Source organism: Macaca nemestrina, chromosome 11 (genome assembly GCF_043159975.1).
Source record: "Macaca nemestrina isolate mMacNem1 chromosome 11, mMacNem.hap1, whole genome shotgun sequence".
NCBI classification, from domain to species: domain Eukaryota; kingdom Metazoa; phylum Chordata; class Mammalia; order Primates; family Cercopithecidae; genus Macaca; species Macaca nemestrina.
This window is the reverse complement of record NC_092135.1, coordinates 67,822,042-67,846,920: the sequence shown is the minus strand read 5'-3', so window position 1 is coordinate 67,846,920 and position 24,879 is coordinate 67,822,042. Positions and strand designations below refer to the sequence as shown.

The window sequence follows — 24,879 nt, the reverse complement described above, 5'->3', positions numbered from 1 at the left end:
GATGTAATCATAGTATGAGCCCAATATTCTGTCCAATGTTAAAGATAATCAGTTGAAATATACACTTCTACATTTTTTTTTAACAATAATTATGTTTTTACATAGCCACTTTTTTTTTTTTTTTTTTGAGACGGAGTCTCGCTCTGTCGCCCAGGCTAGAGTACAGTGGCCGGATCTCAGCTCACTGCAAGCTCCGCCTCCCGGGTTCACGCCATTCTCCTGCCTCAGCCTCCCGAGTAGCTGGGACTACAGGCGCCCGCCACCTCGCCTGGCTAATTTTTTGTATTTTTTAGTAGAGATGGGGTTTCACCGTGTTAGCCAGCATGGTCTCAATCTCCTGACCTCGTGATCCGCCCATCTCAGCCTCCCAAAGTGCTGGGATTACAGGCTTGAGCCACCGCACCCGGCCATAGCCACTTTTTTAGAGTTTAAACATGAGTTGGTTTTCCATGTTGGCCTCTGGATACATTTATAATGACTTTCACTGACATCTTTCATAAGAAATCAATGCTTATGTTTCACTCTATTTCTCCCTTAAGAAAACTCTAAGTAACAACAACAATCCTAATACACATGTTTAAAGAAAGACACTTGGAATAAGCATAAAATAAAACCAATTGTTCAAAGTCAATGAATACATTCTACATCTTTAATTCACCCTAACTCAAACCTATACTACTAATTTTCCAAATATTGGAGGTTAGAATAAATGTTCTCACTGTATCAGTATTCAATTCTTCATGTATTTATGTCCAGTGTCAACTAAAACTAAGCAGTCATAATTTTTTTTTTTTTTTTTTTTTGAGACAGAGTCTCACTCTGTCACCAGATTGGAGTGTAGTGGCGTGATCTCGGCTCACTGCAACCTCTGTCTCCCAGGTTCAAGCAATTCTCCTGCCTCAGCCTCCCAAGTAGCTGGGACTACAGGCACATGCCACCACGCCCAGCTAATTTTTGTATATTCAGTAGAGACAAGGTTTCACTATGTTGGCCAGGATGGCCTCAATCTCTTGACCTCGTCATCTGCCCGCCTTGGCCTCCTAAAGTGCTGGGATTACACACATGAGCCACCGCTCCCAGCTTCAAGCAGTCATAATTTTATCTGTTTCCTAACACCCAGAGTTCAGGTTCAATAATATTATAATTAACAAATCTAAAATTGCCAGGAAAAAAAAATTGAAGTGCATGTATATAAAAAGCTAGCCTGCCAAATTACAGTGTTGGTATTAAAAGAAATCACAGTGCTTATCTAAGCTAATTCTTCTCTCTTCTTTCTCCTCACATTATACAGATAGGGAAATTAAGAATCAAGGAGGTGAATTACCCTAAACTTTGTGGAAAATAAAACAGTGGTAGCACCAAGGCTAGAATCTTTCGGATCTCCTGACTCCCAAAACAGTGCTATATAGTATGTTAAATACCACCCCATAAGTAAATATCATGAAAAGAATTCCTGGAAAAAGTAAAACTAAAAAGTAAATCTCATAAAATGAAAAAATACCTAAACATAATCTGGCAAAAACACAATAACTTTTTTTAAAAAGTTTTCAAACATCTCAGCTATAATAACAATGAAAGGCAAATAAATAAAGGAAGAATCTCTTAAACAAGGAATCCACTTCAAAAGTTTTTAAATGCCTGAATACATACTTGAATTTGGAGTGGGTGAATCATTAGTTTCATTAACATTTCCTGATCTGGTAAAACAGAATCCAAATCTAGTTCTTGACATTTCACAGCCTAAAATTATAATAAAAAAGTTACTAATTCAATTCTTATTTCTGAAAATTAAAAAAAAAAGAACAGAACTCTTTAATGACAGTCTTACCTTACTCAAAAACATAGCATAGTAACGATGTAGTGGCAGATGAAAAGTGACTTGGTTAGGTGCTGGCTGGAATAAACAAACAAAATCCATAAGTCAAAGACTATTTTACAGAAATTTTAAGATGGTTGTAAAATGTTTAAACCATACTCTCACCTGGATTTATTCCTATACTTTAAATTCAAAACTTAACATTTTAGAAGATGCAGATTCTAAAATCACTACAGATAAAATTATCCCATTTTAAACACTTAAGCATAAGTTTCTTAAAGGCAGAAATCGTATTCTACTCAACTTTGAATCCTCTGAAGCATCCAGCACAGATTAATATTTCCTAAATTCACTTTAGCCAAAGTAAATAATCATTATTAAAACAAGGCATGGAATGGATTTCAGCTACAGAGACCATTTGGGACTCTTCAAACGCGTGTATACCAAATATCATGACAGTAATAAGAGTAACGGTCACACATAACATTCATTGAACACTTACTATGTGCCAGTCACCATGCTAAGCACTTTATTCACATTATCACATTTAATCCTCAGAAGAATGCTATGGAGTAGGAACTACTAACATTCTCATTCTACAAGTAGCAAAATTCAAACTTAGAAAACTTAAGTAACTTCCTAAAATTCAAAAGTAGTGAACCGGGGAGCTAATCTGGACTCCACCGTCATATTCAAAACGGTAAGAAGACTCTGACCAAATCCCTAAACAGAGGTATAAATGCAGGGCATCGTTAGATTCCTTCACCAGTTGGATAAGATGCTTCCAATCAGTACCAAACAACCAGCCTCCATACAAAACTTCGTAAAAAATATGTGAATGACGTTACGCATTCCTGTAAATATTACAAAAACTGTATTTTAAATCTGTGAATCCCATGGATCACAAAATCACTACAGGGCAGGGCAAAAATATACCACAGCTGTCCTTCTTAAACAAATGAGTTAAAAACTAAAAAGGTGTTGTTTGCTTTTAATGCTTTTTAAGTTCTTAGTAAATATTCTCTTGTTAAAAATTTTTATACTGGACATTCAGATAATTATGCTAATGTCATATCATTATAGAGGTTATAAGGAGTCTAAATATGTCACCATCCCTGAAATAATTATTTTTTTCAAAACCAATAAGATAATAACATCCTCCTCAATATGTAAAGGCTACAAAAATGTGTTCTAACAAATAAAAGTTTGCCCTCCATAAAAAGAAAGGAAATGATAACAATGTTCTGTAACATGAATAAACCTTGGGGACATTATGCTAAGTAAAATAAGCCAGTCACAAAAAGACAGTAACTATATGATTCCACTTATATGAGGTTCTTAGAGCAGCCAAATTCATAGAGATACAAAGTAGAATGGTGGTTGCCAGAAGCTGGGGGAAGAGGAAATGGGGAGTAGCTATTTAATGAGTATAGTTTCAGTTTTACAAGACAAAAAAGTTATGGAGATTGGCTGCACAACAATACAAATACACATAACACTACTGAACTGTACACTTAAAAATGATTAAGATAGTGAATTTTATGTTTTATGTGTATTTTGCCACAATTAAAAATAAAATTTTTAAAAGTCTGCTCTCCATTACCATAATCATCTTAGTAACATATTCTACACTAACTAGCTAAGTCAGAATCTCTCTCTATTTCCTTTGAGGCATTAAGCAGACTGGGTAAGTGCAGACTCTTTTTTTTTTTTTTTTTTTTAATAGACAGGGTCTTACTCTGTGGCCTAGGCTGGAGTATGGTGGCACGATCACAGCTAGCTGCAACCTCCACCTCCAGGGCTCAAGTCATCCTCCCTGCTTGGCCTCCTAAGTAGCTGGGACTACAGACACACACCACCATGCCTGGTTAATTTGTGTATTTTTTGGTAGAGACAGGGTTTTTGCCACGTTGCCCAGACTGCTCTCAAACTTCTGGGCTCACGCAATCTGCCCACTTCAGCCTCCCAAAGTGTTGTTATAGACATGAATCACCATGCCCAGCCTAAATGCAGACTCTTTTTTTGAGTCTCGCACTGTCCCCCAGGCTGGAGTATAGCGGCGCAATCTCAGCTCACTGCAACCTCTGCCTCCCGGGTTCAAGCAATTCTCCTGCCTCAGCCTCCTGAGTAGCTGGGACTACAGGCGTATACTACCACACCCGGCTAATTTTTGTAATTTTAGTAGAGATGGGGTTTCACCATGTTGCCCAGGCTGGTCTCAAACTCCTGACCTCAAGTGATCCACCTGTCTCAGCCTCCCAAAGTGCTGGGACCACAGGCGTGAGCCACCGTGCCTGCGCCCTAAGTGCAGAATCCTGTCTCTGCCACCTACCTGTAAAACTGGGCAAGTTGCCTCTCTGTGCCTAAGCTGTCTGGTCCTTAGAGTAGGAATAATAAAGAGTTGGGCAGCTGCGAGAAATAAGTAAAACAGCACAGTACCCAGTACATATTGCTATTAACTAGTAAGCCATGAACTCTATTTTATCTTTCAGGGCTTTAGCATATCCTATATTCACATTCTCCATAATGTTAAAGTCCATATTCCTTCCTTGTCTAATATCACAGACTGGCTACTTGATAAGCGCTTCTTCTATTCCTATATATATTGATAGTCCTTGGATTCCATTCTTCACTCTATAGTCTTCTCATTATATGTGAATTTATCCAGATACACAGCTTCAGCTGCTAACTCTACCCAGTTGACTCCCAAATCTCAGCAGAAATCTAACTCCTGAACTCCAAATCTCACTTTCAGGTGTCTACTGAACATCAATACTTAATATTCCATGGGACTACAAATAGAGTGTGTTCAAACCAAACTCAGTATCTTTGCCATAAAACTCAATCCTCCTCAATAATTCTTCTCCAGATTCCCAGTAATTTAAATATGAAATGTAGACTTCCTCCTTCTCACAAGCCTCCTATATTTGATGAGGTATCAAATTATGTTTACTTATTTTTTAAATAATCTCTTAAATCTACTTTCTTCTTTCTGTCTACACTGCACCTAACTAACCTTAGCTCAGGCACTCAACACCTAGTGCCTAGGTTTCAGTGATAACTGCTACTTCTACTATTATCTTCCATAAAACACCTTTTGTGGTGTCTGCCTAGCTCACAAGCTTCCCATCTTCTCAGAATGTCTCTCCCTTCCCCACTCTCTGCCACCTCAACCACACACAGAGATTGGGGCCTGACAGTCAAGTTTATAATAGCCATATTTGACTGGAGGCAGGGCAGGGGACATCTGACCCAGCCTGAGCAATGATTTTCTCTCTTAAAAAATTGGAACTGGGATTCAGGGACATTCATAGACAATCTGGGAGTATGCCTGAAATGGTAACATTAGGCAACTATAAGAAGGCAGTATTTCACCACATGGACAAAGTACGGGAAGGGAAGAAAAAATGAGGCACATACACACAGGGCAAAGCAAAGGCAAGCGACAAGAGCTCCTATTCAGATTTTCAGTCCATCCCTGAGGTCCAGGTGCCCTAACCCTGAGACACCCCTATGTATTAATAATAAATGACTGCTTCTTTAACTCAGGCTGCTTTAAATTATTTTTCCCCTTGCATTAAAAGAATCTTGACTAACATATCTTCTATTACCCGCTATATGCTGCCAGAAGGTGGTCTTACTTAAACATTAATTTAATCTTGAACTTCTTCCACTCACAATCTTTTAATGACTCCCTATGGTTTTAGCCTCCTGATAACCTTCCAACTCCTGAGAAGAAACAGCTTACCTCTCCAGCCTCATCTGTCACACAAATTCATGCACCATAGGTACTGCCCCTAACTTACTAAGCTTCTGTGCCTTTGTATATACACTACTCCCTCTGCCCCAAATGCTATATATCCCTTCTCCCATTGGATTAATGTATCTTTAAGACTGCTCGGTTGACACTTCTACTAAGAAGCTTTTCTTGGGTTCTTCAGGCTAAGTCAGGTGCTCCCTTTTATCCTCCTACATGGCACCTGGTCACAACTTTACAGAAGCACAGGAATCAAATTAACCATATACTTGTCTTCCACTTCCTTAAGTTAGGGACTGTTTTACCACTATATCCCCTATGTTTACAACATAGTAAACATTCAATAAATATTTGCTATATGAATGCATGTTCTACTTTCCTCTTACCAGAGGACTCTAGCCAAACCCACTCTGCTACAAACTCACAATTGTTGCCCCACATGATATTCATATTTTTAAGAACTCTTAAATGGCCTATCTTATAGGAAAATGTATTCCATCCCCTGTTTCTGTATGATTGATTTGGCTTACTTCAGTTCAAAACATATTATTGGCCAGGCACAATGGCTCACATCTGTAATCTCAACACTTTGGGAGGATGGAAGAAGAACTAATGTTTATCACACATGTAATATGTGCCTCTTAGTCAATCCTCACTGGTTAATGTTACCAACTTCAACAGATGAGGAAATGGGCTCAGCAGGGTTAAAAAAAAAAAAAAAAAGTAAAAATATATTAAAAATTAAACCTAAAAAAATCTATCCAAGGCCACATAGCTAGTTAAATTATGGCAGAGTCACAATTTACACTCAAATCTGCCTGACGTTAAAGCTCTTTCCACTGCCAACAACCAATATAGTTAAAACACTACCAGACAAGGAGTTCCAAAATGTGGACTGTGGACCCAGAAGTACCATAATTTGCTACATAACAATAGGCAAGTCATTTAATATCTCTGCATCTCCACTTCCCAATGACAAAAAAAAGGAGGAATAATAAAACCTTTAAGCACCATATAAAAACATGACATGGGCCAGGCACAGTGGCTCGCGGCTGTCATCCCAGAACTTTGGGAGGTCAAGGTGGGTGGATCACCTGAGGTCAGAAGTTCAAGACGAGCCTGATCGACACAGTGAAACCCCATCTCTACTAAAAATACAAAAATTAGCTAGGCATGGTGACACAAGCCTGTAGTCCCAGTTACTCGGGAGACTGAGGCAGGAGAATCGCTTGAACCCAGAAGGTGGAGGCAGCAATGAGCCGAGATTGTGCCACTGCACCCCAGCCTGGGCAACAAGAGCAAAAACTCCATCTCAAAAATAAATAAATAAATAAATAACATATTATTTGATTCCTTAAGTTCTATACTTAAATTTCTACTCTTTTAAGAATCCATTTAAATTTTTTAGAACATTCAATATCTTCCTAAAAATATTTCTGTGTGAAAAACAAATACACTATTTCCTATAGTTCAGCTGCTCTGTATGTCATACATGATTCTAACTGTCCTTCACTATACTCCTGATTCCAAGCATGATTAATTTAAATATTATTTTCTTTTGTATAATTTTCCCCCAGTTCAATCTTACTGCTGCCTTAGTGATGCTACTATTTCAACAATAACTCCTGAAGTTTCAAACACCAAAGAAAGCTGGATTGAGAAAAGCTTCAGTTAAAACTCCAGCTGAGGGACTGACCCTGGACAGGTTGAAGAAGGAGGGAAGCAGGCTGGAAGTGGGATGGAGCTCCATGAAGGCTGGAGAATATTCTCTCTGAACACTGACCTATTACCATTTATGTAAACAGAATTTAAGCCTAAAGACCAACAATTACACAAAGCAAAGAATCAAGATGAGCTGGTCAGGGCAGAATCAAAATCCAAATGGACAAAATCCAGGTTGAAGGCTAAGAGCTGACACAAGTGTTGGGGGAGGGGTAATGAGGGGTAAAGAAAAATTAATTCAGGAAAGGAGGGATTAGAATTAAAGATAACAAAGGGTTCTTCCCTTCCTAAACCATTCCTAAAGCCACTGGAAGGTAAAGAGAGGGAGCATGGTAAAATAAGCATCTAAAGGTTAGGAAACTGAGAGGGAAGTCAGAGCTCAGACAGAGGAGGGCAACTGTTGGGGGTAATCGAGGGGTTGAGATGTCAGGGGTTGCTCAGGCATAGGGGGTGTGGCCTAGCACAGGGCATCAGACGTGGACAGAGTCAAAGGGGACCCACACAGCAGGGCAGCCCAGTGTAGAGCATCAGAGCCAATCTGGGTGAGGAGGGCCTCCAAATGGGGAATCACAGCCTGACTGAGGTAAGGAGGGCAACAATACAGGGGGCCAGCCTGGAATAGGGAATCAAAATCCAAGCTGGGTAAGGAGATTATCCACATGTGCAAAGAGCCCAGCAGGAGGCATCAGAGCCAAGGCAGAATGAGGAGGACATCCAAAAACAGGAAGAGCCTGGTGCGGGAATTTCAAGCACAAAGAGGGTGAACAGGGCTTCTCCACAGAAGGGCAGTCCAAAGTGGGGAGTCAGAGCCCAGGCAGGATGAGGAGGGTGTCCACGTGTGGGAAAAGGGGTACTAGGATGAGGACTCAGAGTCAAAGCAGGGAAAAGAGGCATCCATGCAGGGGAAAGAGAGGCAACTGAGATGAGAGTCGCTTCTCATATTTATATGTGAGATTGGTCATAAATAAATATGTATTTATAGATAAGTAAACATATAAAAGATAATGGAAGCCAGGTTTTCCACTATTGAAGAAAACTAGAATAAATCCTACAGTGTTAAACTTGAATTAAAAATATCAGTTTGAACTCACAGATTTCACTGTAGACAAAAAAATAAATATAGATGCAAATATGTATATGTACTTACATACATACACTCCTCTGTTCACTGTGAAGTCCTGGGAGCAGTGATACGCCAATAGCAATGAGCACATGTAGCACCTAGATTTTTCTAAATATTGTTCCACACTAAAAGTAACCAGGGATCCATAAAGAAATGACTGATTCCAGGAATGGATGGGGAAACTATGAGTCTGAAACATCCTGATGGGCCAGAAAACATGGAAGTTCTCAAAAAATGATGGGACAAGCAGAAACTAAGCTTAAAGGGGCTCTCACTGGCCAAATCTGAAGCAATTTGAGCATCAAATAATGACGGAAATAGCTTATAACCCATTGAATAAAATAGAAACTATGAATCTCTAGAGACAAAAATAAATGAATGAATTAAAAACTGGATCACAAAATACTTTATTAATTACATGAGAAAAAGGGTAATTTTATGATGAAAGAGTCTAGCAGGTACCACCCTAATCAAGTGATCAAAGGGAACATCATCAGTAATAGAACACAAATCACAAACCACCAGATAGGATGCGATGAAAAGACTACAACATCACTTCTGTAATATTCCTGAAAATGATACATAATCTGAATCTAATCATGAAACAAACTCAAACTGAGAGGCATTCTTCAAAATGTCACTGTCCTGGCCAGGAGCAGTGACTCACACTGGTAATCCCAGCACTTTGGGAGGCTGAGGCGGGTGAATCAACTGAGGTCAGGAGTTCCAGACCAGCCTGGCCAACATGGTGAAACCCTGTCCCTACTAAAAATATTAAAAAATCAGCTGGTGTGGTGGCACGCACCTGTAATCCCAGCTACTCAGGAGGCTGGGACAGGAGAATTGCTTGAACCTGGGAGGCAGAGGTTGCAGTGAACGGAGATCGCACTCCAGCCTGGGCAACAGAGTGAGACTCTGTCTCAAAAAAAAAAAAGTCACTGTCCTAAAATGCAAAGAAAGACTGGGAAAATGTCTCAGAAGGAGATTAGAGACATGATAACAAAATGCAAAATGCAATTCTGAACCAGATCCTTTTTCTATAAAAGGTATCATGGGACAACTGATAAAACATAAATGAGTTATAAGAATTAAATGTTAATAATATATTAATGATTTTTATAGTTGCATTCTGGCTATATAAGAAAATATCCTTGTTTGTAGGAAACACTTAAATGCATGGGGGTAGTGAGGCATCAAGTCAACAACTGAACTCTCAAATGGTTCAAGAATAGAAAGTTCTTTGTCCACTCAACTTTCCAATAGATTTGTGATTGTGTCAAAAATTTGTAAAACAGAAAGGGAAAAAAACACACATACACACAAGAGATAAAATTTGCCTACCCTCCACATATACACAAACACACAGCAATGTTCTGTGTGCCCAGGGTTCAGAAACCAGACGAAGTGGGGGTGAGCTGTCTGAAACATGGTCTTTCTTTTGCATATGGCATATTCTGACCCTGCTTCATAAGAGAAATAGAAGGAGCTTCTGATGGTAAACTTGGCTGACTAATAAAAGCAATTACTTGTTCAATTCATACATACCAAGTCCTGTGCCAGCTCTTCTCATTATTAACAATAATCACCTTTGTTCAAGCCCATCTTTTCCTACTCTGACAAGCAGAACACTGTCCAATTAATAGAGTTGTGATACCCTTTTCATTAATCTCCCCTATCCTATTCACACTTGCATTGTCACTTTTATATATTCAACTGAAACTAATTTTCACTCAATAAGAAATAATGAAACATATATACTTCATAATGGAAAAACAAATCATACCACTCTTCTCTAGGAAATAAGCAGACATATTAGTGTGCTCCAGAATCTCCTAAATGTCAAAGAACTAAAGAATTAGTCTCCCCTTTGGGTTTCTCTTTTTCAAAGCCTAATACTTCTCCCTAATACTTCTCTTCATTACTTCTCCCCTCTCCTATGAAAAGGTATTATTTTCAACATTAAATGAAATCTAACACTTTTCTTAAATGTCTTTACATACATCAGAAAATATACATACCTCATCTACGAAGTTAATAGCATCAAACCAGTCTTGAAGAGCTTCAAGGCAATATCTAACAACATTTCGGGTATATTCTTGAGTTTCCTAAAATAGTAAGTTATATATAATAAATGTATAATATATAAACATATATTTTCAACATTAAATTATATGTAATACATAATCATTATATGCATTGTATATACATAAAATGGTAAAATGTAAACATTTTCAATATTATATTTGCCATTTCAAGAAACTGTCCCTTCATAACCAACCAGTGACAAATATGAAAATTAAATAAGTCGATATGCTTCCTTTTTTACAATATGTTTCTAAAAATGAATGAAAGCTGAAATAGATTTTAAATAGATTTAAATCAGACTCCATTTCAGGAGACTCCCCCCACCAATTTATTATAAATTCCCTAATGTCATTGTTTAATGGGTACACAGCTTCTTTGCGGCTGATGAAAAAGTATGGGACATGGACAGTAGCGAGAGTTGTACAACACTGTAAATGTACTTCAAGTCACTGAATTTCACAGCTAAAAATAGTTAGTGGTAAATGTTACGTATATTTTACACAATTAAAAAGAAAGGGCAGAGCATATGCGGACTGTAAGTAACCTGTGAATACCTTGACTTACAACAGAATTAGGGAAAAGACATGATGTGTGTGCCACTTGAAGTAAGAGTACTGTAAAACACAACTACAATGTTTTGTGGTAAAACGGATCCACCAAAATAGGTGAGTTCCAAATTAAACAGAAATAGAAATAATGATAGGCTTGCTCACCAAAAACAACAACAACAACAACAGGCAAAGGATTTAAAAAGACATTTCTTCCAAGAAAATACACAAATGACCAATAAGCACAATCAAAGATGCTCAACATCATAGGAAAATGCAAATCAAAGCCACAATGAGATACCACTTCACACCAACTAGAGAGGCCATAATTTTAAAAAAGGAAACAAAGTGTTAGGAAGGATGCAGAGAAATTGGAATCCTCATATACTGCTGATAAGACTGTAAAATGGTACAGCTGCTTTGATAAATTGTTTGCAGCTGGGCACGGTGTCTCACGCCTATAATGGCAACACTTTGGGAGGCCAAGTCAGAAGCATCAATTGAGGCCAGGAGTTCAAAACTAGCTGGGACACAGCAAGTCTCTGTCTCTGCGAAAAAAATTTAAAAATTAGTCAAGAGTGGTGGCATGCATGTATAGTCCTATCTACTTGGGAGGGAGGCTGAGGTGAAAGGGCTGCTTGAGCCCAGGAGTTTAAGGATGCAATGAGGTATGATCACGCTACTGCACTCCAGCCTGGGCAACAGAGTGAGGCCCTATCTCAAAAAGAAAAAAAAAAAGTTTGGCAGTTCTTTGGTAAGTTAAATATAGAGTTACCATACAACCAAGTAATTCCACTCCTATGTGTATTTCCAGAGAATTGAAAACATATGTTCACACAAAAAATGTACATAAATATTCACAGAAGTATTATTCATAGCAGCCAAAAAGTGGAATCAACCCAAATATCTATCAACTAATGAAAGGACAAATGAAATGTTGTATATCCATATGATGAAATATTACTCAGATAGAAAAAGGAATGAAGTACTGAGACATGCTACAACACAGCTGAACCTTGAAAGCATTACATTAAGTGAAAGAAGCCAGACACAAAAGGCCACATATTACAGGATTCCATTTATATGAAATGTGCAGACTAGGCAGATTTATAAAGACTGAAAGTAGATTAGTGATTTCCAAGAGATGAAGGGAGGTTGGAATTGGGAGGTATGCAATTTCTTCTGGGGGTGATAGAAATACTCTGGAATTAGATAGTGGTAGTAGTGGTAAACTTTGTGAATACACTGTAAACCACTGAATAGTATATACTTTAAAATGGTTAAATGGTGAATTTTATTTAAGTTAAAAAAAGATATTTTGGAGTATCAATGTATAATGTGTAAGTACAGAAAGCATCAAAGCCACGTGGGTTAAACTCATCAGCTACCTATGTAAATGATATAAACATGCCTTTTTAAAAAGCTGAAAGTCTCACATTCATTCTTGACTTCTCCTTCACCTTACTCATCTCCATGTCATGTCAATTCTTGCTTGATATTATCATATAGCTTCATGCCTATTTCCATTGCCACAATACAGACCAAAATCACTTACCTGGTCACCTTACTAACATTCTCATCCTGTTTTAATCTATGCTATATGAGATTTATATTTATAAAATATTATACATTCTATTCCACACCTCTCACTGAAAACAAATTAATGGCACTTATAAGTTTTCATAAATAATCTGTCATAACCAAACTAAAGCAGCAGGTAATTCACAGATAAATAAACTTTTAAAACCAAATGTCCTCCTATTTTATCAAGCATTTGGGCAATGGGGTACCATTACAGGCTCTTAGTGCAAATGTAAACTGGTACCACCTTCTGGAGAACAATTTGACAAGTAGGTACTAAGAGTCTTAAAACAGTGACCAGTTAATTCCATTCATAAATACCGCATATTTCATAATCATGTTCTGATTGTCTCTCTCCTATCTTCCCACTACTACCACTCCCCAACCCCCAAAAAAGTCAGTATGCATGCTAACTTAGTAGTTTTATGACCTTGAGCAAATTACTTAAATTTTATGAGTCTCAGTTTCTCCACATGTAAAAACGAGCATAATACAACCTACTTCCCAGTACTGTCCTGAAGAGGCAAGTGAAATGATGTACATAAAATGCTCTGTATCATAGGTTAACACTATGTGTGACAAGTAATTAAGTGCTCCAAAGAGTCAAGACCACATTAATCTTTTATCAAGTCTATAGTACCCTATAGTTGCCACCGGATGAAGATTTTGCAGTTTAATTTTCTCCTTAGAAAGCAAGTATCAGTAAAATTCTAGAAACGTGTCATCCTCTTATCCAATCTTCATGTCATTAGTTAATTAGCATTAAAAGTATGATGCTGTACTGACTGAGCTATCTCAGTAGTATTACTTTTTTTAACTAGCCCTTAATGTTTTCAAGAATCAAATAGCATTCAATGCAATCATACAAAGACAGTAATTTATCAAGTGAAGTTTCCTTTTAAATTACTTAATCCTTAAGTTTTATATTTTACAGTAGAAAATTTAAACAGAGAAATAACATTTTTTTTCCTATAAACAATAGTGTTTCTTCTAGTTTATACTTCTAAACCCTGACAGCACTGCAGCTAAAAAGCTTTGGACATTCTTGCTTAAAAAACAACTATAGCAAAGTGATAAAGAGCATTGGTTTTTAAATCAGATGAATTTGCTTTCAAATTCAGTGTCTACTTAAAGTATGTGAACTTAAGCAAGTTATTTAACCTCTGAAAGAACAGAATGATGCCATGTACTTTATAGGAGATACAATGAAGGTTAGATAAGAATATATGAAAAGTGCCTAGAACAATGTCTCACATAGTGTAAGTGTTCACCAAGAGAATGTCTTATCTAGGAACCAGATGCTCCTATAACTGAGAAGTTACTCTCTGATACTGCCAGGACAACAGGAGCCTGTTTTCTCTCTGTTCTCTTTATTTCATAGATTAGGAGAACCATACTGCATTGTAATTCTAGCCTTCAAATCTGAAATATGAACTACTGCCCAGAAACAATAATTTTTCATTATCAAAGAGATAAACATAACCTCAGCCTCATAATTCAAATTCATCTTTAACACAGTAGTCAGAATAATCTTCTTAAAATATTGATCTTTTTATATCAATATCATATCAACCCACTTTACTGAGTATCTTCTGTTGGCTTACATACATGACATGGCATTCTTCTGATTTTTCTCTTCTCCCTATCCTTAATATCTAAATGTCAGTTTTTTCTTCGGGGTTCACATCTCTCTTCTCCCTATTTAATCTCATTCCATCCCTTGGTGATAAATATATTCTATATGTCGAAGGGTCTAGAATGTATAACCTCAGTCCAGACTTACTTTTTGAGCATGAGACTCATATATCCAACTGTCTATTCTCTATTTCTACTTGGACATTTCACGGGCATCTCAAACTTAACCTATTTAAAGCTAATTCTGATCTCTCTAAACTTGACATTCTCTCAGTCTTTACTACCTTTGTAAATAGCACTTCCATACACAGTAACTCAAAAGTCTCTCTCTCTCATCAATAATGTACAATCCATCACCAAGCCTGTAGATGCTACCTCAAAAATACATCTTGAATATCCAAAATACACTTTGAATATAGATATATCAAATATATATGCTACCTGAATTTCATGTTCAGACTACTGTCATAGCATCTGTTAGTTGACAAATAATAACTACATTTATTTATGGGGTACAATGTGATGTTTCCAGATATATATATGTATATATATATACACACATATATATACACACACACACACAAGGATTGTGGGATGAGTATATCAAGCTAATTAACATATCCATCACCTCAGACACTTATCATTTTTTGTAGTGAGAGCATTAAAAACCTATTCCTTTAGCAATTCTGAAATGTAAAATACATTATTATTAACTACAGTCACCATGCTGTGCAATAGATTTCAAAAAGTTATTCCTCCTCTCTAGCTAAAACTTTGTACCCTTTAGTCAAAATCTCCCCATTTCCCACTCCCTCAGCCCCAGCTTCTGGAAATCATCATTCTACTCTCTACTGCTATAAGTTCAACTTTTTTAGATTCTACATACAAGTGAAATCAATTTATCGTAGCATCTTAATTGGTCTATTTACTCCTGGCCTTGCTGCTTCCCACCCACGCTACTCCTGCTCAAATCCAGTCTTCTCCAGGAACAGAATGATCTTTTAAGGGTAAATCTGATCACATTAAACCCTTGCTTAAAAATCTTCAGTGGTTTCTCCTTAAAATTGAATCCAAGAGTCCTTAACATGATCTGTGAATATCTGCAATAATAATCTGATCTCTGCTTCTCTCTCCAACTCCACCTTGTTTACTCTGTGGTTCCAGCCACAAATTCCTTAAAAAGACCAATCACGGCCGGGCGCAGTGGCTCACGCCTGTAATCCCAGCACTTTGGGAGGCCGACGCGGGCGGATCATGAGGTCAGGAGATCGAGACCATTCTGGCTAACACGGTGAAACCCTGTCTCTACTAAAAAAAATACAAAAAATTAGCCAGGCGTCATGGCAGGCGCCTGTAGTCCCAGCTCCTCGGGAGGTTGAGACAGAAGAAGGGCGTAAACCCCGAGAGGTGGAGCTTGCAGTGAGCTGAGATCGTGCCACTGCACTCCAGCCTGGGAGACAGAGTGAGACTCCGTCTCAAAAAAAAAAAAAAAGGACCAATCACTTTCCTACCGAAGGTAGGCTATTCCCTCTAATCTCCCGCGCGACTACCACTAACCCCAATTTAACCTTCACAGAGATAGGCCCTTCATATTCTCTCTTCATAAAGACATTCTCTGATACTCAAATCATCAGTCCTCATACTCATTACTCTCCCTCATAACAACCTGTTATTTTCCCAAAAAGCACTTTACGAAAGCTTGTGAAGTAAACAGATGTGTTTACTTACTCAAGGTTTATCTCACCCATGAGAGCAAGAACTGTATCTATTTGGTTCAGTACCAAAAATTTAAGCATCTAAATAATGTCTGGCATATATTTTTTGAATAAATGAACAAACAAACCTCATATTATATGACAGTTTCTTGATAAATGCTACAGTGGAAATTAAACAAGGTACATTATGAAAACAACCTGACTGGAGGAATAAATGAGTAGATTATATATCTGAGTCTTCAGAATATTTGAAGAAAACTTTAAAATTTCAAAGAGTTAATATTAATTGTTCTTCATTTTGGTTAGAATCACTACCCAGGTCCCACTGCATATCTAGTGAATCAAAACCTCTGACAGTGGGGCTCATGCATACATATTTTTTAAGCTTCCAAGATAACTCTCATGCAAGAAAAACACTGAGCCAACAAAAGAGAATGAAAGAGTGTATGCCAAAGAGAGAGACTAGCTTGAACAAAAGCACAGGAATCAAGAAAGGACACTGCATGTTGAGGAATAATAATCAATCCAATAAAGGTACGGAGGGAGAGGTGATATAAGAAGATGAATTATAGGCTAAGGTGGGCAGTTCACCTGAGGTCAGGAGTTTAAGACAAGTCTATGCAACATGATGAAACCCTGTCTTTACTAAAAATACAAAAATTAGCCAGGCATGGTGGTGCACATCTGTAATCCTAGCTACTTGGGAGGCTGAGACAGAAGAATCACTTGAACCAAGGAGGCAGAGGTTGCAGTGAGCTGAGATCGCACCATTGCACTCCAGTCTGGGCGACAGTGAGTGAGACTCCATCTCAAAAAATAAAAAATAAAAGATAATGAATTATGAGAGCCAAGTTGAGGGCAACCTGTGGAGAATTTTAAATGTCTCTAGAAGAAAAATAGATGTTATCCTATAAAGTGATGAGAACTTGAATGATTTTTAAGTAAAGGAGAGGGAGATTTATAGAGCTTAGAAAAGTAAGTTTGGTATTGAGCTAGGTCACAGTAGAAAGAGTCTAGAAATAGGAAAACCAGTTAAGAAGTTACCTTAATAATCCACATTTTAAAAATACATTAATAATCCATATTTTTAAAATACAGAGAAATAAAGGAAAAAAGCAGGAGAGGAATATTTCTGGAATGAAAGAAAGATTCTTAGTATCTGATTACAGGTTGAACACAACTAGTACAGCAAGGGAAGAAAGTTTCCAGAATGGACAATTAAGTAATTTAAGATACCATTAAATGACAATAAGGGCACAAAAGGAAATATTGTATGGACAGATAGTTTTTAAAAGTTAATTCAGAACCTGAGAAAATTCATGTACCTACAAGGGGATCTACATTAATAATCAGACCTGTTAGAAATTTGAACCGGACCAACATGGTGAAACCCTGTCTCTACTAAAAATACAAAAATTAGCCAAGTGTGCTGGTGCACACCTGTAATCCCAGCTACTCAGGAGGTTCAGGCAGGAGAATTGCTTAAACCTGGGAGATGGAGGTTGCAGTAAGCGGAGATGGCGCCACTGCACTCCAGCCTGGGCGACAGAGAGAGACTCCCTCTAAAAAAAGAAAAAAAGAAATTTGAATCTATTAAGACTGTAACAAGGTTGTGAGTCATCTGCATTTAGGGAATGGTTGAACTAACAAAACACAGTATAAATCTACTTAAAGAAACACATACGTTTAAGTGGTAGATGGAAGAGAGCTTCACAATAACAAAGAGCAAGATTTACTGTCCATTTCTCTTTCACTTTGTTTTTAAAAGGTCAGTAAACAGACTGAGAAATTCAAATATTTTTAAATGAGCTGACCAAGTCACCCAAGTAAAAAAGAGGCAGAGCCAAAACTAGAACCCAGGGCTTCAAAATATGTCTACTACAAAATCTTGTCCAGCATGATTACTGGTACAGGACAATAGGCTGGAACTGCATGGTGTCCATATATCAAAATTTTAGTCAAGTCTTCAGTTTAATAGGGTCAGGGATTCCATTTGTCTGGATTGCCCAAAGTTTCTGGAGACCCATCAAACCAATGCTTATAATAGTATATATTATAATATACATTATATAACAATCACTGGAAGGTTTTTGAAATTTATACTTGTTTTGTCCTTGGAATCTTGAAAGTGTAACATTGAGGACTATCCTACTCCTTGAAAGATAAGAAGCATTAGGTAACTGATAATAAATGAAACAATAAAGATGAATGTGGAGACTAATGAAGTTCCAAAGACTGTTCACAATAGCAATAGGCTGGAAAAATCTGATAATAATGAATTCCAAACTGCCTAAGAATGAAAATTACCATCTCGGGTCAATTTTCATAAAGTTGAATTCAATTTGAAACAAAATTAAACATTACACATTATATACAAATGAACAAACCAATATTTTTCACAAGTCTTTTTCTTAAATAAACACAGAAATTAACAAAAATATTTCCAACATACCCTAACTTTACAATGTGATAAAAGCCCCCACATTGGCTGTGCACAGGCCTCAAGTTCAGCAGCAAAGGCAGCATAGTAGGTCTGAGACTCAAATTCCACATGCTCATTTAGTTCTCGCTTGTTTAAGTTCATACCTTGCAAAAATTAAAGCAGATATAAACTTTGTCAAGTGGAAGCACACATTCATATTAAATATCAAGTACAACGGTTCCCAGTCCCAAACACATTTATGCACACAAACGGCATTACTGACACAGTACATACAGAAGCAAATGACTAAAAATGAAACAATCTAGTTCTTTCAGAATTTTTTACAAACTAAGTTTTCTTAGAAACATGTTATGAATTGTCTCATGTAACAAACTGAATATCTTTTAATAAGAAAGTCAAAAAAATTAAAATTTTTTTTTTTTTGAGACGGAGTCTCGCTCTGTCGCCCAGGCTGGAGTGCAGTGACCGGATCTCGGCTCACTGCAAGCTCCGCCTCCCGGGTTCACACCATTCTCCTGCCTCAGCCTCCCGAGTAGCTGGGACTACAGGCGCCCGCCAACACGCCCGGCTATTTTTTTGTTTTTTAGTAGAGACGGGGTTTCACTGTGTTAGCCAGGATGGTCTCGATCTCCTGACCTCGTGATCCACCCGTCTCGGCCTCCCAGTGCTGGGATTACAGGCGTGAGCCACTGAAAAAAATTTTAATTGATCTTACTTGAAAGTTTTATGTGTTATGAATCTTTCTCAGAGAATAGATTTCACATTTCTAGATTAATGGTTACAAATGCTTCAAAGCCAGGCACAGTGGCTAATCCTGGTAATCCCAGCACTTTGGGAGGCTGAGGCAAATGGATTGGTTGAGCCCAGGAGTTCTAGACCAGCCTGGGCAACATAGTGAGACTCTGTCTCTACTAAAAATAAAAAAATTAAGTTAAATTTTTTAAATGCTTAAAAAAGTTATACTCCCGTTTCTTTTTCAATCATTTGACACTTTTCCTAATTCCTTGGTATGTTTTATGAACAATTTATTAGAGTACTTACAAATACCAATTAAAATAATGAGATATTTCATATGTAGTCTGAATGATATGCTATTATATTTTAATTGATGCTTAATAATTTAGCATTAGGAATTTTGTAAACCAAAAAATTAACAAAGGTACCAGTAAAATTCATACCTTGAAAGAAAGATACAAAGTTCATCCATGTAACTAACAAACCGTGATCCTCCAAAAATCTCTTGGCCACACTTTGATGAGAAAGAATATTAATAAAATCACTAACAAGAGGCCAATAAGTGTTATTCTTCAGTAATGCTTCTCCACAGTTCACTACCACATGTAAACTATTTTCTTCATCTAAAAAAAGACATACAAAACCCAAAAATGTCATAAGATTTTTTTAAAAGCTTAACAAATAATACATATTACATACACTTTAGAATCAGATATACCTAAATTCAAACCCCAGCCTTCCATTTAATACCTATATGGCTTTAGGCACAATATTTACACTCTCTGAATCAATTTCCTCATCTATAAAGTGGAAAATAAAAACATCCATCTTAAAATAATTACATGAAGCATTAATAAAAAGCACTTAGCACATCATTATAGTAATTATTACCATATGTCCAATATATGACATGATACTGAAGTAGCTGTATGTTTATAAAAACCTTATTTTCTTGATTCTAATGATATAATGCAATATTTTCTGATCCAATCAATAAAAAATTTTTACCCCTAGATTAATCTCATTTCATCTTATCAATCAAATCTGTATGATTTCAAGAGACATACATTTAATTCCTTTCTTCTATTCAAAGAATACATCAATACAATTTTTAGCAAACAGTATTTCAAAGATAAAAGAAAAAACACATTTTAAAAAAAGAAAAACACACACACACACCAACTTCTTAAGCTGTGGAAAAAAAGTAGTTTAAATACATCGTTGGGGGTGGTGGGGGGATAGGCTTGTACAAAATATTTAGCATTAAAAATTATTAGTATATATGTATTAGCTCACTTTAACCTATTCCAACTTCACTGACTCACTGGACTAGGAAGTTTCCATTCCCATTGTAAAGCATATTAATACCCATAATACATGGAATGCTCAAGGCTCGTAGCTCATTCCCTGTACATAAGCTGGGGTGTATGGTTACCCAGAGTCAATTTTTGTTACTATTTATGCTAATTGTTCTTTTTTTCATAATTACACAATTTAGATCAAAAGTATATGAACTAATGACATGTGAAAGGACAGAGAGGTATTACAGAAACTGAATCATATGCTTTTGAGAGACAATAAAATAAAAACAAGTGCCAGGAAAAAAAGCTAAAAAACCTTGGGACAGAAAAATCATAAAACCTATAAGTATATTTTACACTCAGATTGCTTTATATTCTAACTCTATTTTAAAGAGATTAAAATTAGAATCCACAGATGATGCTTCATAGATGTGCTATTTATAAAAAAGATGAACGAGAACTCCAGTCAAGGAAACCATATCCTGAAAATACTTTGCCCAAAGTTAAAAGCCTGGAGAATGAACACGCAGTTCTGTGTTTTAAGTTAAAATACAATGTTTAAGGTATATATATATTTTTTCAAAGATGGGGGTCTCACTATGTTGCCCATGCTGGACTCAAACTCCTGGGTTCAAGCATTCCTCCCACCTCAGCCTCCTCAGCAGCTGGGATTACAGGTGTGTGCCACCACACCCAGCTCATACCATTTTTTTAAATGAGTCCTCACTTTAACCAACTTATTCAACTACCTACCTACCTGTCATACTCATCAGTCAGGAAGGCCTCTACTGCACTTTTTAATTTCCACACATTAAACTTAGGTTTCAGTCCACACAATTATTTTGCCAAATATTAAATAAGTTTAACAATGTCTAAGAACAGGGCCTACTGAAGTTAAGTACACTCTCTTTCAGTACTTCTCAATGGACAAGGGAGGGTCTAACTCAATGAGGAAGTAAGGATTAGGGGCTTCTTACAAATTATTTATACTAACCCCTGAGATTCTGAAAAGCACCCCCATGACTGACAACTACAGTTCCACTTCTGAGCTAGTGAGCCATTGATATTGATGCGACAGTGCTAAGGAATGTTGGGATTTTTTTTAAGTTAAAAATTGAGAATCACTGTTGTATATAATTGAAACCAGAGGATGAATAAGCAGAATATAATTAATCAAACTCACTATTTTCCTGACATTGCTTAAATACTACTGTTCTTGTGAAAAACGCCTTGGAATCATTAATGAAATAAAATGATTAGGACTTCTATTTTTACTCAAACTGGTACTTTCCTCATTACAGATATAAAGAGCAATGATTCAGTGTTAAATTAAATTCACTCATCAACAAATATTTATTGAGCACCTACTAAGGGTCAGGTTTTCAACTAATCTCTGAGAATAAAGTAGTAAATAAATCAAGATTTAGATGATCTCTGTCTTCATGGAGATTAATACCTAAGAAGGCAGAGTGTGATAAGGGCTGTAACGGGAAAAGTACAGGGAGTCATAAGAACAAATAGGCCGGGCGCGGTGGCTCAAGCCTGTAATCCCAGCACTTTGGGAGGCCGAGACGGGCGGATCACGAGGTCAGGAGATCGAGACCATCCTGGCTAACACGGTGAAACCCCGTCTCTACTAAAAAATACAAAAAACTAGCCGGGTGAGGTGGCGGGCGCCTGTCGTCCCAGCTACTCAGGAGGCTGAGGCAGGAGAATGGCGTGAACCCGGGAGGCAGAGCTTGCAGTGAGCTGAGATCTGGTCACTGCACTCCAGCCTGGGCGACAGAGCGAGACTCCGTCTCAAAAAAAAAAAAAAAGAACAAATAAAGCTAGACTACAATTCAAGAAAAGACTTGGCTGGGCATAGTGGCTCACACCTGTAATCCCAGCACTTTGGGAGGCCGAGGTGGGCAGATCACCTGAAGTCAGGAGTTCGAGACCAGCCTGGCCAACGTGGTGAAACCCCCACCTCTACTAAAAACACAAAAATTAGCTGGGCATAGTGGCGGGCACCTGTAATCCCAATTACTCGGGAGGCTGAGACAGGAGAATTGCTTGAACCTGGGAGGCAGAGGGTGCACTGAACCGAGATTGTGCCACTGCACTCCAGCCTAAGTGACAGAGCAAGACTCCGTCTCAAAAAAAAAAAGACTCTCCTGAGGAAGTGAAGATTAAACTGAGGCCTATAAAATAAAGCAGGAATTAGGATTAGCCAGATAAACTAGTGATGGTGGAGTAGATGGTGCTATAGGTAGAAGGAGCAGTACATAAGAAAAGGTTAGAATCACTTGAAGAAAGAATGCAGAGGATGCATGGTACAAATGAGGTTACAGGGTCTTATAAACCAGCATCCGAACTTTAGCGTTCACATGAAGAGAATGGAAAGCCACTAGGGGGTTTTAGGAGAGGAACATTATAAGAAGTGTAATATAAAAAGTGACTGAAGGAGAGTGACAACAACAAGAGATGAGAGGCTTAGAGATGGCCATGGCTTGAACTGTGGTGGTGGCAAAAAGATGCAGTGATGAAGAGGCTATGTAAAGATATTCAAAAGATTTGAAGGACAGTTGGTAACGTCTGCTATATCTGCATGGAGTAAAAAGAAGTCAAAGACAACTCCTAGGTTTTTAGGCTGCACAACTGTTTAGAATGGTTAGACACTGGAATCAAAATACACATTCACGTGCTCATGTACATACACACACACACAGGATAATGTAAAAGAAGTCAGATTAATGGAGCAATAATGAGTCTTTGCTGTGAACATTGTGTGTTTGGGGTGTTTATAGACATCCAAACAATATAGTTCAATAAGTAGCTTGATATGCAGGGAGGAAAGGCAATCTGGGATTATGAGCATCTACAGACATTCCCATGTCATGCAACACATGGTTTTAGATTCCACTTTACAAAGACTGTTTCAAAAGACAAATTCTAACATAAATTCTGGGACATGAAAAATTATGAGCTATGTTTGGAACCACAAAGCATACGGTATAATATTGAATATAAAAAAGTAAAAGTATAAGGTAGGAATCACGTACTACTATAAGGCTGTTTCCCTTTAGTCTTCAGCTATTGCTGTGGCCAAGCAAATTCTCATTGTATCAGCTCCTGTATTTATTAAAAGTATAGACACAATTTTAAAATATCATTTAACAACAATTCAAGCCAAGGCTAGATAGAGGCTGCTAAAAAATAAAAAGAAAGTACAGAGATCCTGTTGTAGTATCTGTGGCTAGTTATGGGTAGTTCAGTATAGTTAAGGTTTATTCTAATACTTACTGTAAAAATGGGAAAAGCTTATGATACTTTTAGAAAAGCAGTAAATATATATCATAATATCTTATGCTACTACTGAAAGAGGAAAAAATAGTATGGCAAAGTTTGCAGACTTCTAAAGATAGTTTTAGACCTTGGCTGGAAATAATGTAATTTACTGCTAAAAAAAAAAATTATATTTAAAGATCTCAACAATCTTTATTTCAGCTTGTTGAAAATTCAATTTATATAAGAATTTCCAGAAAAGACTAACTGCATTAGAAGCATATGTAAAAAGCAACTGATACCATATAATATCATTTCAGAAAAATATGGGAAAAGTGTGAAAAGCAGAGCCACGAGGACAAAGTGCTAAGAAACACCAATATTGATAGGATAAGTAGAGAAGAGTGCTGGGCCACAGAAAGAGAATCAACAGTGTGAAATGCGACTGAAAATCAAGTAAGGTAAAGTTTAAACTATGACCACTGGCTTCCTCAACATGTAGTTTACAAAAAGGGTAAACCACATAATTTATCATATAAACTGGGACACTTTTGAGCGTAAAAGAAATTGTATTAATAACTACATCAGACTAACAGGCACAACTTAAGGCTATTCTTGGAAAACTAGGACATATGGCTACATGAGTCATGGACAATTTTGTAGACAGCAATTTCAATAGAACAATGGGAGTGAACACTAGAATGAGGTAGGTTAATGAGTGACTTGTAGGTAAGGATATGAATATAAAAACTGAGGAAAGCTACTATTTAAAAAAAAAAATGGGAGGCAGATTTAAGACTCATCTTGTTCCCAAACATTCTCCCTTAAAGGCCAAATGCAAACTGTATGTAATAAGCACAGCTAAATCACCTGGTGAAGACAATGGACTCCAGATTCTTTTAAAACAGGCACTTCTAAATTTTGTTTTCTCAATTATGAATTTAAAACATTTTGCTGCGAAGACTTCATGACTAAAACACCAAAAGTAATGGCAACATAAGCCAAAATTGACAAATGGGATCTAATTAAACTAAAGAGCTTCTGCACAGCAAAAGAAACTATTATCAGAGTGAGCAGGCAACCTACAGAATGGGAGAAAATTTTTGCAATCTAGCCATCTGGCAAAGGGCTAATATGTAGAATCCACAAAA

The 24,879-nt window shown here is 37.1% G+C and overlaps 1 protein-coding gene across 7 annotated transcripts in view; it reads right to left on the bottom strand.

Annotated features, from left to right (window-relative positions):
* Window positions 1-24,879, bottom strand: part of LOC105483267 (ubiquitin protein ligase E3 component n-recognin 3) — a 264,963-nt gene that overhangs the window by 163,161 nt on the left and 76,923 nt on the right. For all 7 annotated transcript variants that reach the window (XM_011744044.3, XM_011744038.3, XM_011744040.3 and 4 more), the window contains exons 9-13: window positions 19,604-19,783; window positions 18,435-18,568; window positions 10,437-10,523; window positions 1,829-1,894; window positions 1,651-1,740 (exon numbers count right to left, since the gene is read on the bottom strand). In XM_011744044.3, coding sequence (XP_011742346.2) covers window positions 1,651-1,740; window positions 1,829-1,894; window positions 10,437-10,523; window positions 18,435-18,568; window positions 19,604-19,783 — 557 coding nt within the window. The remainder of the gene's footprint in view (window positions 1-1,650; window positions 1,741-1,828; window positions 1,895-10,436; window positions 10,524-18,434; window positions 18,569-19,603; window positions 19,784-24,879) is intronic.